Source organism: Podarcis erhardii (assembly GCF_964252035.2).
Source record: "Podarcis erhardii genome assembly, chromosome: 6".
In the NCBI taxonomy this organism is placed as follows: domain Eukaryota; kingdom Metazoa; phylum Chordata; class Lepidosauria; order Squamata; family Lacertidae; genus Podarcis; species Podarcis erhardii.
This window is the reverse complement of record NC_138510.1, coordinates 81,275,262-81,290,469: the sequence shown is the minus strand read 5'-3', so window position 1 is coordinate 81,290,469 and position 15,208 is coordinate 81,275,262. Positions and strand designations below refer to the sequence as shown.

At 38.7% G+C, this 15,208-nt stretch overlaps 1 protein-coding gene across 4 annotated transcripts; it reads left to right on the top strand.

The window, feature by feature from the left end:
- Positions 1-35: 35 nt before the first annotated feature.
- Positions 36-14,258, top strand: HENMT1 (HEN methyltransferase 1). 4 transcript variants are annotated; one of them, XM_081866076.1, is made up of 8 exons: positions 36-593; positions 1,472-1,590; positions 3,704-3,828; positions 5,844-5,956; positions 7,276-7,410; positions 9,929-10,111; positions 12,229-12,400; positions 13,615-14,258. In XM_081866076.1, exons 3-8 carry the CDS (start codon positions 3,712-3,714, stop codon positions 14,035-14,037), a joined length of 1,143 nt encoding a protein of 380 aa, XP_081722202.1. In that variant the 5' UTR covers positions 36-593; positions 1,472-1,590; positions 3,704-3,711; the 3' UTR covers positions 14,038-14,258. The 4 variants fall into 4 exon arrangements, with proteins under 4 accessions (XP_081722202.1, XP_081722201.1, XP_081722200.1 ...); XM_081866075.1 differs by lacking the exon at positions 1,472-1,590; XM_081866074.1 differs by lacking the exons at positions 36-593; positions 1,472-1,590 and adding an exon at positions 1,665-1,853.
- Positions 14,259-15,208: the final 950 nt, after the last annotated feature.

Sequence of the window (15,208 nt, the reverse complement as noted above, 5' to 3'; positions counted from 1 at the left end):
CTCGGGCGGCCAATCAGAGCGGCGGGCGCTGGCGGAAGTGGGCGGTTGGGCTGAGGCTGCGCATACGTTAGGGCGGCGGCAGCAGTGGCGCTTCAGATACGGCTCCGAGAGTACGGAGAGCGGGACTTAAGCGCTTCACCTCAGAGTGGGCCGCACCGTTTAGATAGGCGCCCGGGCCAGCTGGGGTGAACGGTGAAAGGCCTCTGGACGAGCCAGTTCCGTTTCGCTGCTCGGCAAATGCCCTTTGGGAAGGAAGAGGAGTGAAAACACCGCTTCTTCCCACAAAACACACACGTTGCTTTTCTTTAAAGTAGAAATTATCAGGAGACGAGAAGCAGGCTGCGGCCTTCGAGTTTTCGAAAGTAGAGGCGCCCCTTGTCCCTTTGCCTAAAATGTCAAGTGTTGGTAGTCTGTTACAAATAGCCTTGTAAAAGCCAAGAGGTGGTCGTGTGGGTTTGTAAGAATAAGAAAAATCCACTCAGTTTGCAGCAAGCCTTTTATTAGGTTAAGTAAAACTTTGCAAGATACTGTGCAAGGTTTATTTGTTTTTGTTTTATAGATCGGTAGGACTCTTCTTCAGGCTGGATTGGAAGGTAAACAGGACCAGGGGAGCCTAGCGGATTGTTATTGTTGTTGTTGTTATTATTTGTTACATCCAAAGATTCCTGGGTCGTTTTAATTCTGGATGTGGGTGGAGGTAGTAGTCATTCAAAGGAGACTATTAGGTGCTGTGCAGGTTTCAGAATGCGCTTAAAGCTTCTGTGAAGGTGCATTCAGTAGCCCCATATTTGAAACTATAATTGGTACTTATAAATTGAAAATGTAAAATCCAGCAGTTCCAAGTCTCTTCACTAATCAGTGAAATGCACAGGTTCCTTGGTAGGTGGAAAATGAGAACAAAGAGAATCTAGGCAGGTTTATTATTATTATTATTATTATTATTATTATTATTAAAATATAGAATATAAAAATTAGGTGGTGTGCTAGGCTTACATTTATTTAAGAGCAGCAAAATTGGGCAGTAGATCGATGGTACAACCCTAGGCATATTGACTCAAAAATAGGTCTCATTGAGTTTAAAGGTAAAGGTCCACTCATGGACAACTCTGGAGTTGTGGCACTCATCTCGCTTTATTGGCCGAGGGAGCCAGCATACAGCTTCCGGCTCATGTGGCCAACATGACTAAGCCGCTTCTGGCGAACCAGAGCAGCGCACGGAAACGCCGTTTACCTTTCTGCCGGAGTGATACCTATTTATTTACTTGCACTTTGACGTGCTTTCGAACTGCTAGGTTGGCAGGAGCAGGGACTGAGCAACAGGAGCTCACCCCGTCGCAGGGATACCTGCGTTGAATTTACTTGCTCCCAAATAGGGAGATTGCAGCCTAAATCTAGGGACCTTTATTGTGGTGCTTCAAGGTTCATTCTTTTTTCTAATGCTGTGCAAATGGCATATGTTTTTGTGAACTAGAACCCGCTTCGTTGGATGTAGGACATGAAGGTGATGGTTTTCCCCTGCTGCTTGTTCCAACCATAGGAACATAGAAAGCTGCCTTATACCAAGAGAAGACAATTGATCCACCTTGTTCAGTACAGTATTGTCTACGTGGATTTATTTATTTATCTTATTAAATTTCTCTTCCACCCTCCATCACAGGGCAGTTTACAATATAAAAAAGCAAACATACATAATGTAGTGACAAATAAAAACATTGGCCCTCCCCACACAGAATGTCTAGAGATTTGGGGGATTAAACCAGGGACTTGCATACAAATCACATGCTCTGCCACTGAGCTATGGCCCCTTCTCCATCTTGGATTCAGAAGTATGCTTCCTCTGATCTTGATTTCATGTATGTTGGAGTGAACTGTAGTCCAAAGAAACCTAGGCTTCAAAATTATAGCACGATCCTATCTAATCGGAAGCAAGTCCTGTTGAGTTCGGTGGGGCATACTCCCAAATTGAGCTTAGAATTGAGCTTAAATTCATTAGCCTTTAGTATAGTGCCAGAAGGATCTTTCTTATAGCTAAATAGCTGCTGCAGAATGCCTCCTGATTGCACCGTAAATTTTAAAAAAGCAGAAGAGAAACAAGTATATATTTTTTTAAAAAAGCAAGGAATAGTGCTGTGCAAATAATGAAGCATTCAGAGCAGAATCCTATCTATTGAACTTGGGGGTGTTATGGAGCAAATTGACAGGAGAAATAGTGCCCAATTTCGGGGCTGGGTACAGTGTGTAATGTGAGCCTGCTCACTTAACATTTCTTCTGTCTCACAGTGTGTTTAGAGACAGCGTTCAGCACAATTATTTCAGTTGTCTTGAAAGCTAGACATTTGCCAGTCAGAGACAGCCTCAGCACAGGAAAAAGAAAAATATATTTCCCCTTATTTAGTATTTTGTCAAGAAGCTTCTGGAACATTTTAATGAGACAACCTCATAAAATCATTGAAAAAGCAGCGTTGCCAGTAACGTCAAAACATTTTTTAATAATTTTGTAGTTCATACTAATTAGACTTGCCAACTGTCTGTTCACAGCAGGTGCAATGCCTGAACAGTACTAAAATGTGGTATTATGTGCTGCGTGCTGGATTTATTTAAAATTATGGCTATTAATAAAGAACAAATTAACATTTATACCATAATCTTAAAACATATTTACTCAGAGGCAATGCATATAGATTACAGTATGGCTTACTTCCAAGTGCATGTGCTTAAGAAAGAGCAATCGGCCTTTTCAAGTGTTAAACAATTATGCAATGGGAAATGATGGTAGTAACCGGTGCTTTTTCTCAGCTGGACTGCTCCGGAGCACAGTTCTGGCACCTCTTGGGGGGGGGGGATGCCATTGCGGGCTGGCTCCAGCCCCTGCCTACTTACTGCCTTTATGTACTTCTGAGAAGCCCAAAACGAACATTTCAAGGGAACCTGACCTGTGTGTGCAAGTCTACTTTTTAAAAGATCTATGACTCCACCTAGCTCCTAGCTGTGATTGGTCAAGCTACAGGTGGTGCCAATTTGTATTTCCTTTTCTTCGATCTGTCTGACGTGTAGCGGTGGTGGGATTTAGGGTTTTCAGCCAGACCTCTACCATTGCATGAATGCATGCGTGTTTGTGTAAGGGGTCTTCCGAGTTGCTCTAGCCATCTGTCTGAATCTTAAGAGAACTTGGGGGGCCATTTATTTGACCTGCACCAGAACCAAGGGTGACCCCCAAACCAGCTAGAGAGATAGCTTGCTGTAGTTTTTAGCACCTCTGTGGGTGGTGAACATTCCTGTTGCAAAACCAGCATCTGTTCAGAGCTACCTCGGGTCACCCAGTGACTTATTGTAACAACTTCATGGTGAATTCCAGCACCTATTTTTCTTGAAAAAAGAAGCACTGGTAGTAGCCTCTCTTGCATTATTAACAATAACCAATAAACAAAAGGCTTTAATGTATGCATTAATAACATATTTTATATCAAAAGCTAGAAACTAATCTTGATGTTTGTATCAAGTTTTGCCAACCAATTTCGTGGAGAAAAGATGTGAAGGAAATAAACACATGGGATACCAAAATGCTACCTGTCAAAATGGTGACAATTTTTGAGTTAGATTTCAGACTGAAAGGAAAGCAGGAGCCAAGAATGCTCAGGAATTTCCAAGCTGCAAAATAATTGTTATATAGTATTTCTAAAACATTCCTATCTTTTGTTTTTAGCCTTGGCTATGGATGCAAAAATGCAAAAGGATGAACTGACAAGGACAATTAAATTTATGCCACCACTATACAAACAACGCTACCTGTTTGTTAAACAGTTAGTGAGTAAACATAAACCTAAAAAGGTTTGTATATGTTTCTTAGCAAAATATGTTCTTAGTATGGCTAACTGCTTCAGAATTGTTGGCCTTAGTCTTGCTGTGATGTGACACACTTAAACATAATTGAGCTAGACAGGCACTTCCATGCGGAAATAGTACAAATAAGGAAAACTTAAATGGGGGTGGGGGTGATCATAAGTAATCATTGTATTACTTGTCTCTTGTCTCAAATTTGCTGCATTATTTTAAAGTGTCTCAGCCACTTGGAGACCAATTCCAAACCCTGACTAGGAGCATGAGGGCTTGTAGAGTGGAGCTGTATAGCTAACACTGTAGTCACAGAACCTGTTCTTGTGCCAACCAGGACAGGAGGGGAGGAAAAGTGCTTCTTTGCTGCCCAGATAGAATTTTTCACATGCACACACAATCTCCTTTCCTTCTGTTATATGCTTGGTACAAAGAGCTTCTGTTAAGCCAAATTTCACTGTTAAGTCCAAATCAGGAAACATGGTTTAAGGTTGGTTAACAGACTTTTAAGTCATGGTTGCCTAGTTTGGAGTTCCAGTTACAGATAGGTAGCCGTGTTGGTCTGCCATAGTCAAAACAAAACAAATTCCTTCCAGTAGCACCTTAAAGACCAACTAAGTTAGTTCTTGGTATGAGCTTTCGTGTGCATGCACACTTCTTCAGATACACTGAAACATTGAAATGCATTGAAATGTTCTCCTACTGGTTTCTCTGTCTTGTGATTCCTGATGTCCGATTTATGTCCGTTTATTCTTTGGCGTAAGGTCTGGCCTGTTTGTCCAATATAGAGAGCTGAAGGACACTGTTGGCATTTTATGGCATACACAATGTTAGACGATGAGCAATTAAATAGTCCCGAGATGGTATGTGTGATGTTGTTGGGGCCAGTAATGGTGTTGTCCGGGTGTATGTGGCAGCAAAGTTGGCATCTGGGTTTATTGCAGGCTCTGGTGCCAGTGTCCGTGTTAAGTCTGGTTATAGTATTATTGTGGGTTAGGAGTTGTTTAAGACTGGGTGGCTGTCTGTAGGCAATGAAAGGTCTTCCTCCCAGAGCTTGAGAAAGAGAACTGTCATTGTCCAGGAGAGGTTGTAGATCTCTGATGATGCGTTGTACTGTTTTAACTTGGGAGCTGTATGTGATGACTAGAGGTGTTCTGTTATTTTCTTTTTTGGGTCTGTCTTGCAGCAAGTTCTCTCTTGCTGCAAACGGACATAAATCGGACATCAGGAATCACAAGACAGAGAAACCAGTAGGAGAACATTTCAATCTCCCAGGACATTCTATACAAGATCTCAAAGTAGCTGTTTTACTACAAAGGAATTTCAGAAATAGACTGGAAAGAGAAGCTGCTGAATTACAACTTATCACCAAACTCAAAACCATGGAGAAACCTGGTCTGAACAAAGACCTTGGATTCTTATCTCATTATACATGACAAAGCCATTTTTCACCTTTTCACCCCTTGCTTTTTCCTGTAAGACCTATTGCAGTCGTTAAGAGTCGTCAACAGGCTCATCACAGCTATCTGCCAATCACCCATTCCCACCACCCTTCTGAGTAATACCCCTCCCCACCTTCTCACTATATAGAAGGGTCTGGAAACTTCTGTTTCAGTGTATCTGAAGAAGTGTGCATGCACACGAAAGCTCATACCAAGAACTGACTTAGTTGGTCTTTAAGGTGCTACTGGAAGGAATTTGTTTAGTTTGGAGTTAACAGAGAACTTTGCCTTAATGCTAACCACAGAATTTATCCTGCATTAACTGGGTCCTTGGATTCCCCACCCCCCACCCCAGTGGAGTCAGATCTCACATCTTCCCTGCCCTTTGGCAAACTAAGGGTGATACCCAACTAAGTTGTCTGTTTTGAGTATGACTAACCCTCTGTATGTCACCCTAAGTGCAAACAAATTCAGAATTAAGGAGCGGTTTCGATTCCTAAGCTACTAGTGACTTTAAAGTTGTATCAGTTTTAGTTATGGACTATTAATGTATTTAATTCTAATTGACAGGTGGCAGATTTGGGATGTGCTGAATGCAAGCTACTCTGGATGCTGAAATTCTGCAGCTGCATTGAAGTGCTCGTTGGGCTAGATATTAGTGAAGATGTGATGAAGGAGAATATGTAAGGAGAAAAAATATCCTTTAATTTCTTTTGCAAAAGCTGTTTGCTGTGGCTTGGAAATTTCAGAATATATATATATCTCAAAATCAGCCATTCAGTTCCTAACACAAGATTGGGGATTGGCTACAGCAATGGTGAGGAATCTAGCTCATGGGCCACACTGGGCCTTCTCATTTGGCCTGGCGGTGCACTGGGATTCACTGGCTCTGATAATCAGGTGATGGTTGAGTCTCGTGGAGCACTGTGCAGCTAGCTTTATCTGTTCCAACCCCGATCAGCCTAATTAAGAAAGCATGTGTTACAGTGCAAACAGTGAAAATAACACTGTTTCCCTGGAGTTAGGAAACTGTGTGATCACCATGGTTTGCTCTTCTTCACATGGCTTCATAATTAGTATTTTTCAGAGTCGTTAGCACCTTTTAGGTTTGAAAATATTTCATTTGATTAATATTAATAGTTAACAAATGAATATTTAATATTGTGGTTTCGTCGCTAGTACCAGACTAGGTAGAGTACACAGAATATACCTAAATCGCTTTAATCTAGCAGTGGAAAGAAAAGCAATGTCAGCTGAGAAAAATACTGAAAACTAATCTGAGGATAGGATGAATATTATTATGTGTCATATCCTATGCTATAGTATTTTACATTTGGAACAATGTATGTTTCTGGTTGGACCACTCCAATTTTATTACTAGCAGTTCTCTAATACATCTGAAAGAGTAGTTAGCTCCTGATAAGCTTTGCTCGGCGTCAGCAAACTGCACTCTTCTCCATTTTCAATTTCTTAAGTTATTTTCCTTTTTAAAAAGCCTTAAATGTTGTTGGGACAGTCACACAAAAAAATTGTACTATTTTTGTTGAAAGTAAGATACTCAGTTTGTGGGAATTATACCCAAGAAAAATATCTTCTAGAGTTTATCTTCAGTTGTGTTTTGCCGTCTTCCCATTTTTATCTAGTTTTTAAATAATTTGTTAATATTATTGTTTAATTTTTTTATGTAAAATGCATAGACATTTTTACTATATTAAATGATGAAAAAGAATAAAATCGAAACATCAAACTTGCACTGAGAATTACTTCTAATTGTGCACAGTTGTTTCTTATGCTGTCAAGTAAGGGCATTAAAATGCGTTTCCTGTGCAGACTGTAGAGCTCCAGCAAATCCAGTATTATATTGTACTGATTTGCCTTCCATTTCAGCTAGAGTCAATTGGAACTTCCTGGTGCACCAGTAGTTAGATGAGGTGGGGGGTAGTATGGGTAAAAGTAAATGTCACCTGAGGTCTTCTATACTGTACAACTTCTTTGCTTGTAGGCATACACTATCTCCCCTTCCTGGTGACTATCTCCAGCCAAGTGAAAGACGTCTGACAGTTATCCTCTATCAGGGTTCAGTTGCTCACAGAGACCCTTGTATGCTCGGCTTTGATATGATAACATGCATTGAAGTGTGAGTATTCTACTGAAATACTTTATTTGGCAATGTTTTTCAGGTTTTGGTTTTAAAAGCATGTCGATTTAAATACATTTTCTACCATATATAACACACTTTCCTCTTCCCTAGTTCCAAGCAACTTCTCAAAAATAAAGGAGTGTGCCATCTTTTAACTTCTTAAACTTAGGACATTATAATTTAATACAGTTGGGATGGTTGAGACTGTTGTGTGGTGTAGCAGTACTTTGGAACAAAGGGCATAGAAATATTCATGGAATATCCAAGGGTTTGGTGAGGTGGAGAACCCATAGCTCAATGGAAGTGTGGATGGGAAGACCTAGGATCCGTAACATAATGCTAGAGTAGGCTTAATTTCTGGAGAAAGGCTAAGAGCTCTGCAGGATAATAACATAATAGTCCTGCAGGATCAAACTAAAGGCCCATCTGCTCCAGCATCTTGTTTTCAGTTTCCCCAGATCACTCTGGGAAGTCTGCAAGCAGGACCTGAGTGCAGCAGAATTCTTCCCCACTTGTGATTCTCAGTAGCTGCTGTTCAAAGGCATCCTGCCTTCCAGCAGTAAAGGTATATCACAATCATTGATAGCCTTATCCTGAGTGAATTTGTCTAATCCTTTTTTAAAGCCATCCAAGTTGGGAGCCATTACAAAATATTGTGGAAGTGGATTCCACAATAACTATATGCTGTGTGTGTTGGGATTAGAGCCCCTCAAGTTCTGGGGGACCTCTGGCTTGATGATTAATTAGCAGAGTTGCAGACCTCTTGCCATAGCGTGCATTCCAAGAAAAAACACTGGACGCAGAAGAGTCGCTAGGAATAATTTACTAAGGCATAAATCATGTGGTTCTTTGTCAAAGCCTTGACAAGGTGCATCTTGGGCATAAAAATCAGTTCAGCATATAAAATCTAACACTATACAAGAATACACTGAGAGTGAGGAAGTAAGAATCCAGGCAGATAGAGAATCAAAAGTAAAGTGTAACTGCTCACTGGGTAGCTGATACATGTTCCCAGTTACCTTGAAGGGAGATGTAGTCAAAACAATATCCACCTTGCTTCTTAGCAGAAATTAAAAGTGCTGAGCAGCTAGAATTCTTTCTAGCATGTTCCAGCTTCAGTTTCTGCACATACAAAGAATATACTAGAAAAACTTCTGTTTACTTTTATAAACTGGAAAAGATTTCTGTACCTGAGAAACGCCATTAATCCTGACAGTGTGAACTAGGGCTTACGAATCTTCCAACTTTGGTGTCATTTTGGTTGCCCCTTTTTTGAACTTTTCCTGACTCTACAATATCCTTTTTGAGGAGAGGCAAACAGAACTGTACACAGTATTCCAAGTGTGGATGCGCCATAGATTTTGTCCAACAGCACTATGATATTGGCAGTAGGATTGATATTGGCGGTATTATTTTCAATCCCTTTTGTAATGATTCTTAACATAAAATCCACCTTTTCCATATGTACTGCATGCTAGGTCGACATCTTCAAGCTATTCACAGTGACCCAAAGGTCTAGTTCTTGTACAGTCACTGGCAGTTCAGACTTAACTGCCAGATTAACATATATGTGAAATGAGGATTTATTTATTTTTGCCCCAATGGGCATCCATTTACGTACACTTGCTTAAATTCACTGCCATCGTTTGGGGAGGTCCTTTTTGAACTCCTTTTGGTACAATTGATATAATCACCTCACTGCTTACTACTAGCTACAGATAATTTATGAACAAGTTAGAAAGCACAGGCCCCAATACGGATTCTTTGGTACTCCACATCCTTCCATTGGAAGAACTTTCTCTTTATTCCTACTCTACTTCCTGTCTTTAACAGAAACATTATCAAAACCTCTTTGAAAGTCTTAAGTACACTGTCAGTTGTATTGCCTCTATCTATGTTTGTTTATACTCTAAATTAGATTGATGAAACAGGCCTGGTTCTGCTTCAGAAAGACTTATTCTTCTGTATGTTTTGTAATTCTGCCTTTAATAATGCTGTCCCTCAATTTTCCCAAAACAAATTTTATACTAACTGGCCTGTAAAATCCTAGATCCCATCTGATCCCTTTAAAAATGGTTTTACATACTTTACATTCCTTAAGTATAGATGGGTGCCTGGCGTGCTCTGGTCCATGGGGTCACGAAAAGTCGGACACGACTAAACGGCTAAGCAACAACAAAATATAGATGGTGATTAAGAACTCTTGGGTGGATTGTCATCCTGACCTGATGATTTGTCAGTTTTTAATAAGATGTAGAACTAGGTAAGGACTGAGATAGGTCTTGGTTAGAGACCATGGAGAACTGCATAGCTGAAATATATACAATACTAGGCTAGTTGGATCAAGTATAAAATAGTGTCATACTTTTAGATAGAAAAACAAAGTTATCTTGAGAATATATTTTTTCTTATATCAGACTTACTGTAGTTGTGCAGCTTTGCTACTTCATTCAAGTATGTACTGTACACACTTAATCTGCTTGGTAAGAAGATCCTTGTAACCTTCTATCTTCAGAATAGAACACCTGGAGGCAGAAGAGCTGGACAAATTCCCAGAAGTGGTATTTGGTTTTATGTCTCCAGCCATGGTCGTAATAACAACACCAAACTCAGAATTTAATTGTTTGCTTCCAACTGTAACATTATTCAGACACCCAGATCATAAATTTGAATGGAATCGTGCACAATTTAAGAACTGGTAAGTTCATTCCATCTTTTATATGCTTCCAAAAAGTAAAACAAAAACAGTTGTGGACCACCGACATGAAGTTTACGGCATGTAATGCCTTAAGAGAAAATATTATGAAAATGATCTATAGGTGGTACATGAGCCCAGTCAAGCTTGCAAAAATTTATCACCTGCCTGATAACAAGTGTTGGAAATGTAAGGAAACTGAAGGAACATTCTTTCACCTTTGGTGGACATGCCCAAAGGTTAAGGCTTTCTGGGAAATGATTTATAATGAACTAATAAAAGTATTTAAATATACCTTTCCTAAGAAACCAGAGGCCTTCCTTCTGGGCATTGTCGGCCAAATGGTGCCAAAGAAAGATAGAACACTTTTTATGTATGTAACAACCGCAACAAGAATACTCATCGCAAAGTATTGGAAGACACAAGATTTGCCCACCCTGGAAGAATGGCAGATGCAAGTGATAGACTATATGGAATTGGCAGAAATGACTGGCAGAATTCGAGACCTGGGAGAAGAGTCGGTGGAAGAGGACTGGAAGAAGTTTAAAGAATATCTCCAAAAACATTGCAAAATGTTTGAATGTTAAAATGATGTTGGATATAAAGATATTATGGCATCAGTGACATAGTAAAGAGAAATATGTAAAAATGTTTTAAGGAAAAAAAAGGGTAAGACCAGAGTAAAATTATGTCGAAACTAAACAAAGGATATAAGGGATTAAGTTATAAAGAATTTGCAAGATTGTATTTAAAGAGAAAGGGGATATTGAAGACATAATAGGTTGGAATGTATAATATTGATTAAGATTTGAAAAAGGGTAAGGAGCTGCTAAATCTGATTGAGTAAAGGGGAACGCAGGAAAGGGAGATGTGAGGAAGTCAGGAAAGAGGGTTATAAAGATAAGAATCAAAAAACTAATTTTTCTTTAACTTTTTTTTTTTTACTTTCTCTGTTATATGTTTTTATACTGTGTTTTTTATGTTGTTTTTTATTGTATTTTTCTGTTGTTTTGTTAGATTGTAATACCTGTTTCATTACATAAAACCAAAATAAATATTATATAAAAAAAACAAAAAGTAAAACAAAAACAAAAACAGTGGTGTATATTTTAGTGTAGGCTATGGGGGGATAAAATAAAACCTTGCTATACCCTTCAAAAGCTTTTATAATTTTGAATATACTGTGGTGACTGCCATAGCCTACGTTATATGTTAATCATTTTGGAAATAACAGTAATTAAAGTGAAGGACAACCATTGGTTGTCTAGGCGTAGCTTTTTCCACCCCAATAATCTCACAATATGTAGAATGTAGGTGAGACAAGAAATGACAACAATTTCTGATCTATATATTTTCTTCGTTGTGGGGATTCCATTTTTTTTTTAAAGACATGAGCACCATTGCAAGGCAATGTAGTAGGTAAAGATACAGAGATTTTTTAGGTGAAGTGGGATTGGTCTCAAAGCAGGAATATCCTCTAATATAGGGATTGTCTCAAAATTCCTGCATAATATTTGCTCCACTCTACCATAGCTCCAAATTTCCTCTTCTCCCCCCATCCTTCAGTGGGATACCAGCTCCACTAAACCTTCACACAAACACATATCTTAATAATGCTTAAGAATTATTAAGAATATTCATGATCCAGTTTGAGAACTCTCACATTACTATTATAATGAGGGCGAAGCTTTATGCTATTTGCTGTCTATTTCATAGTCTAAAGAACAGAACAGGCTCCTGGAAGTCAGTGAAGGCTGGGTATATTTCTAATTGACAGAACAAAAGTTTGTTGGCAACAATCATGTGTTGTTTTCAAATTCAGGGTTGGACAGAACAGGAGTTGTTTTTGTCTCACTGGCCTTGTCTGTTGAGCTGGTGAGGAGGTGTCTTTGTTCCTAACAGCTACAATCTCCTGTTACTGCTGCCATTTCTCTACATCTACTTATCCACACAGGCATTGTTAATAGGAAGGAAGAACTGCCTCTCTCGCAAGAATGGCTTGTACTCGTGATGGGAGATTTGGCAGTACTCACTATAACACGTTTGATAAGCAAGATAGAGCTGTTAGGATTGGTCTTTCAAAGTTACTTGCGCAATTTGTTGTTTTGTCATAAATTTAGGGCCCAAGATGTTGCAGCTCGCTATGACTATACAGTGGAGTTTACTGGATTAGGAGCCCCACCTCCTGAAAAAGATGTTGGAACTTGTACACAAATAGGTGTGTTTGTGAGAAAATACCAGAATGATGGACCTACACATTTTGAGAAATGCAAGGAACATGTTTATAAAACCGTAAGTGGATATTTTGCTTCTGTAAGGAGGGATAAATTCAGTATAAAGTGGTTACATAGTAAAACATAACACGGTAACTGAAATAGAAGTCTATGTATTGAGTTTGTGCTGAATTGATATCCAGTGAACCTTGTGACTGATCAGCAGTCAGTGTCACAATACATACTAGGAAAGAAGTTCTTTTGATTCTGACTTTCAAAACAAATGTGTTATGATTGATGAACACATGGCATGGAGAGGCAACTGGGCATTTAAAATGACAAAAAGATTGAGAATAATTGTTAATTAGCCCTAAAATATTATCAAACATGAAATCATTTATCCAGGGAGGAAAATGTTACTTAGAATGTTTTCTTCCCAGTTTCAGTGTTTAGTAAGTATTATTGGATATTGAACTGTAGAAGCACACTTGTTTTTAATAACTTAATTAAACCTTTAGACCCTATGCTGTAATTCCCACCTTTTTGCCTTTTTTAACCTATAATTCCCACTAGTACCAGCTAGATTTAAACCCAGGTCCAAGCCTAACACTTTGTTCGGTGGGCCACTCTGAACTTGGATTGTACTCTTAAGATGGGAATAAGGCAGTGTAGGAGTATCAACCATATTGCTCAAAATTAATTTAAAATTGTTTTTGTTTTATTTCCATTAAGTGGGTAACTTATGGAAGAAAAGCTAACTCAAACTAAGGATTTGTTACTTTAAGGTTGCAAGCCTATTCATACTTACTTAGGAGCAAGTTCCATTAAAGTCAGTGCAACTTACATTTCAGCAGACGTGCAAGGAACTGTATTGTGATAGGGCTCTTGCTAGTTTGCCCAAATTCTACCTAATTTTGCAGGGAGGCTTACTCACACCGCATACTACAGGGCTTGCTTCTGAGTTTTTTTGTTTTTAAAAAAGCACACAGATAGATGTTATTGAAAATTGAACTGAGGAGCATATACAACCGTTTTATGGTCAGAAAGCCACAGAGTTGTAGGCTATGGTCTATCTTAAAAATCAGCAGGAGAATTATGTTTGCATTTGTCAAACAAGTAATGACAGGCGGTTTTCAGCTTTATTTTGTGTATTGTAAACATGTTAGAAAAGGTCCAGTAGAGCTATGCCTAGTTTAATATTCTGTAACATAAAATGCTGAGTATGTGAAATGCTTTGAACAGTTAGAATGTGCTAACAATAAATAAGCCACATCTTTGTTTTCCATATCAAAGCTTTTCAAAGCTGAATATCCAAGCCTTAAAGATGAAAAGTATTTGCAGACTGCAGTGGTCAATGAAGTTATTTGGACAGCACAAATAATTGCACGGAGACTCTGGGACCACGTAAAAACTGAATATAAAAAACCCTGTTATGACTCTGAAACAGAACCTAAATTCCAACCATCTCACCATAGTCTGAAGTATTTCAAGCATCTGCCTTTAACAGAAGCCAACAATAAAAGTTTGCAGCCATTTATTAATGGAAACTCTGTCTACATACCTCTTGCAAACATTCTTTCTTTTCCTAAAGTGAATAAACTTTGTGGAACAGTTGAAACACTAAGCAGTCTCATAACTGGCAAAGTCACACTCAGCCATGACGGATCTGGAGTGCTGATTGATGCTGAATATGAAAATGAAGAGATGGAGAATTAGCAAATGCTTTCAAAAATAATTGTTCTTGGTACTACTTTGCAAACTGGAGGAGTCCAGTGAGCAGAATTCTGCTAGTTGCTGGATTTAATAACTCAACAGATTGGACTGGCTACTAAATATTTGGATCAGGTGCCATCTTTTTGTGTTGAGGTGGGCTAGAATAAGATGTTCCTACCTAATTATTTTGATTGAGAAATAAACATGTACCTTCCTCAACCCAACTGCTTACAACAGTAGTTAGTAGAACAGAAGTCAGAAAACAGTTTTCTGTCTGTGAACAGAAAAAGTAATGTTTAAGATGCATTTTTTGTATTGAAAGGTGGTTTTGCAGAAGTTTGTGTACTATATTATGCAACACTACCATTATCAATATCTTTATAGTACAAGTTTAGTTGAGAACTAAATTAGCTGCTTAAGTTAATGCTAGGTGTAATGCTCTCTCTGTGTGTGCTTTTAAAATAGTTTTTTTTAGAACCATTCACATTGTTCTATATAGAAATGAGTTTGTAGATGTTGTCCAATAAAGGCTTTCAAGTAAGATTGTAGAATACTACTTGCTGAACAAAGTTGTAAAATACATTTGCTCAGCTCATCCACGAACTGATTCTAACCCCCAAAGTATCAGCATAACCTTGGGGACTGCTAGGTTTTGATTATAGAAAGGAGCAGCAGCAATTCTTTTCCTTAGTCTCAACCTTATAATGGTTTGATCAAGGAGAAGGATGTGGCCTCCTTTTTAAATTCTGGCCTCTACTCCTATGAGTTACGTGCAAGATGGCAGAGACTACTCATTCATCTAGCAGTACTGCAAACACCAGCCATAGGATAGCCTTATTAAAGCCTCAAGTAACTGAAGTTATGCATTGCTTCCTGCATGTATTACCTGTTCAAGTATGCTTTTCTTTAATTACAGTAGTTGGTAAACAGACTGGCATATGAGCAGATGTAGTTGTACATAAATATTGTTCCTGTGTAACAGTAAACATCCTTTGCTAAACAAATATTAGACAATTCTATCTCACTAATCTTTCAACAATTTCAACCACAAGGTGGCATGCTTCTCCATAAAGCATTTGCTTGGCATCCTGTCCTCATGTAACAAAAAGGGATGCAGCTTTTTCCAATATCCCTACCACCACCACCTTGGTAAAAAGTCAGAGGACTACTGCAG

Coding starts and splice junctions, on each gene's coding strand:
- HENMT1 (XM_081866074.1), top strand. CDS start 1,829: ATGCTTCCTCTGATCTTGATTTCAT. Junction 3,829..5,843: donor GTAAACATAAACCTAAAAAG/GTTTGTATATGT, acceptor TCTAATTGACAG/GTGGCAGATTTGGGATGTGC. Junction 10,112..12,228: donor CGTGCACAATTTAAGAACTG/GTAAGTTCATTC, acceptor TCATAAATTTAG/GGCCCAAGATGTTGCAGCTC.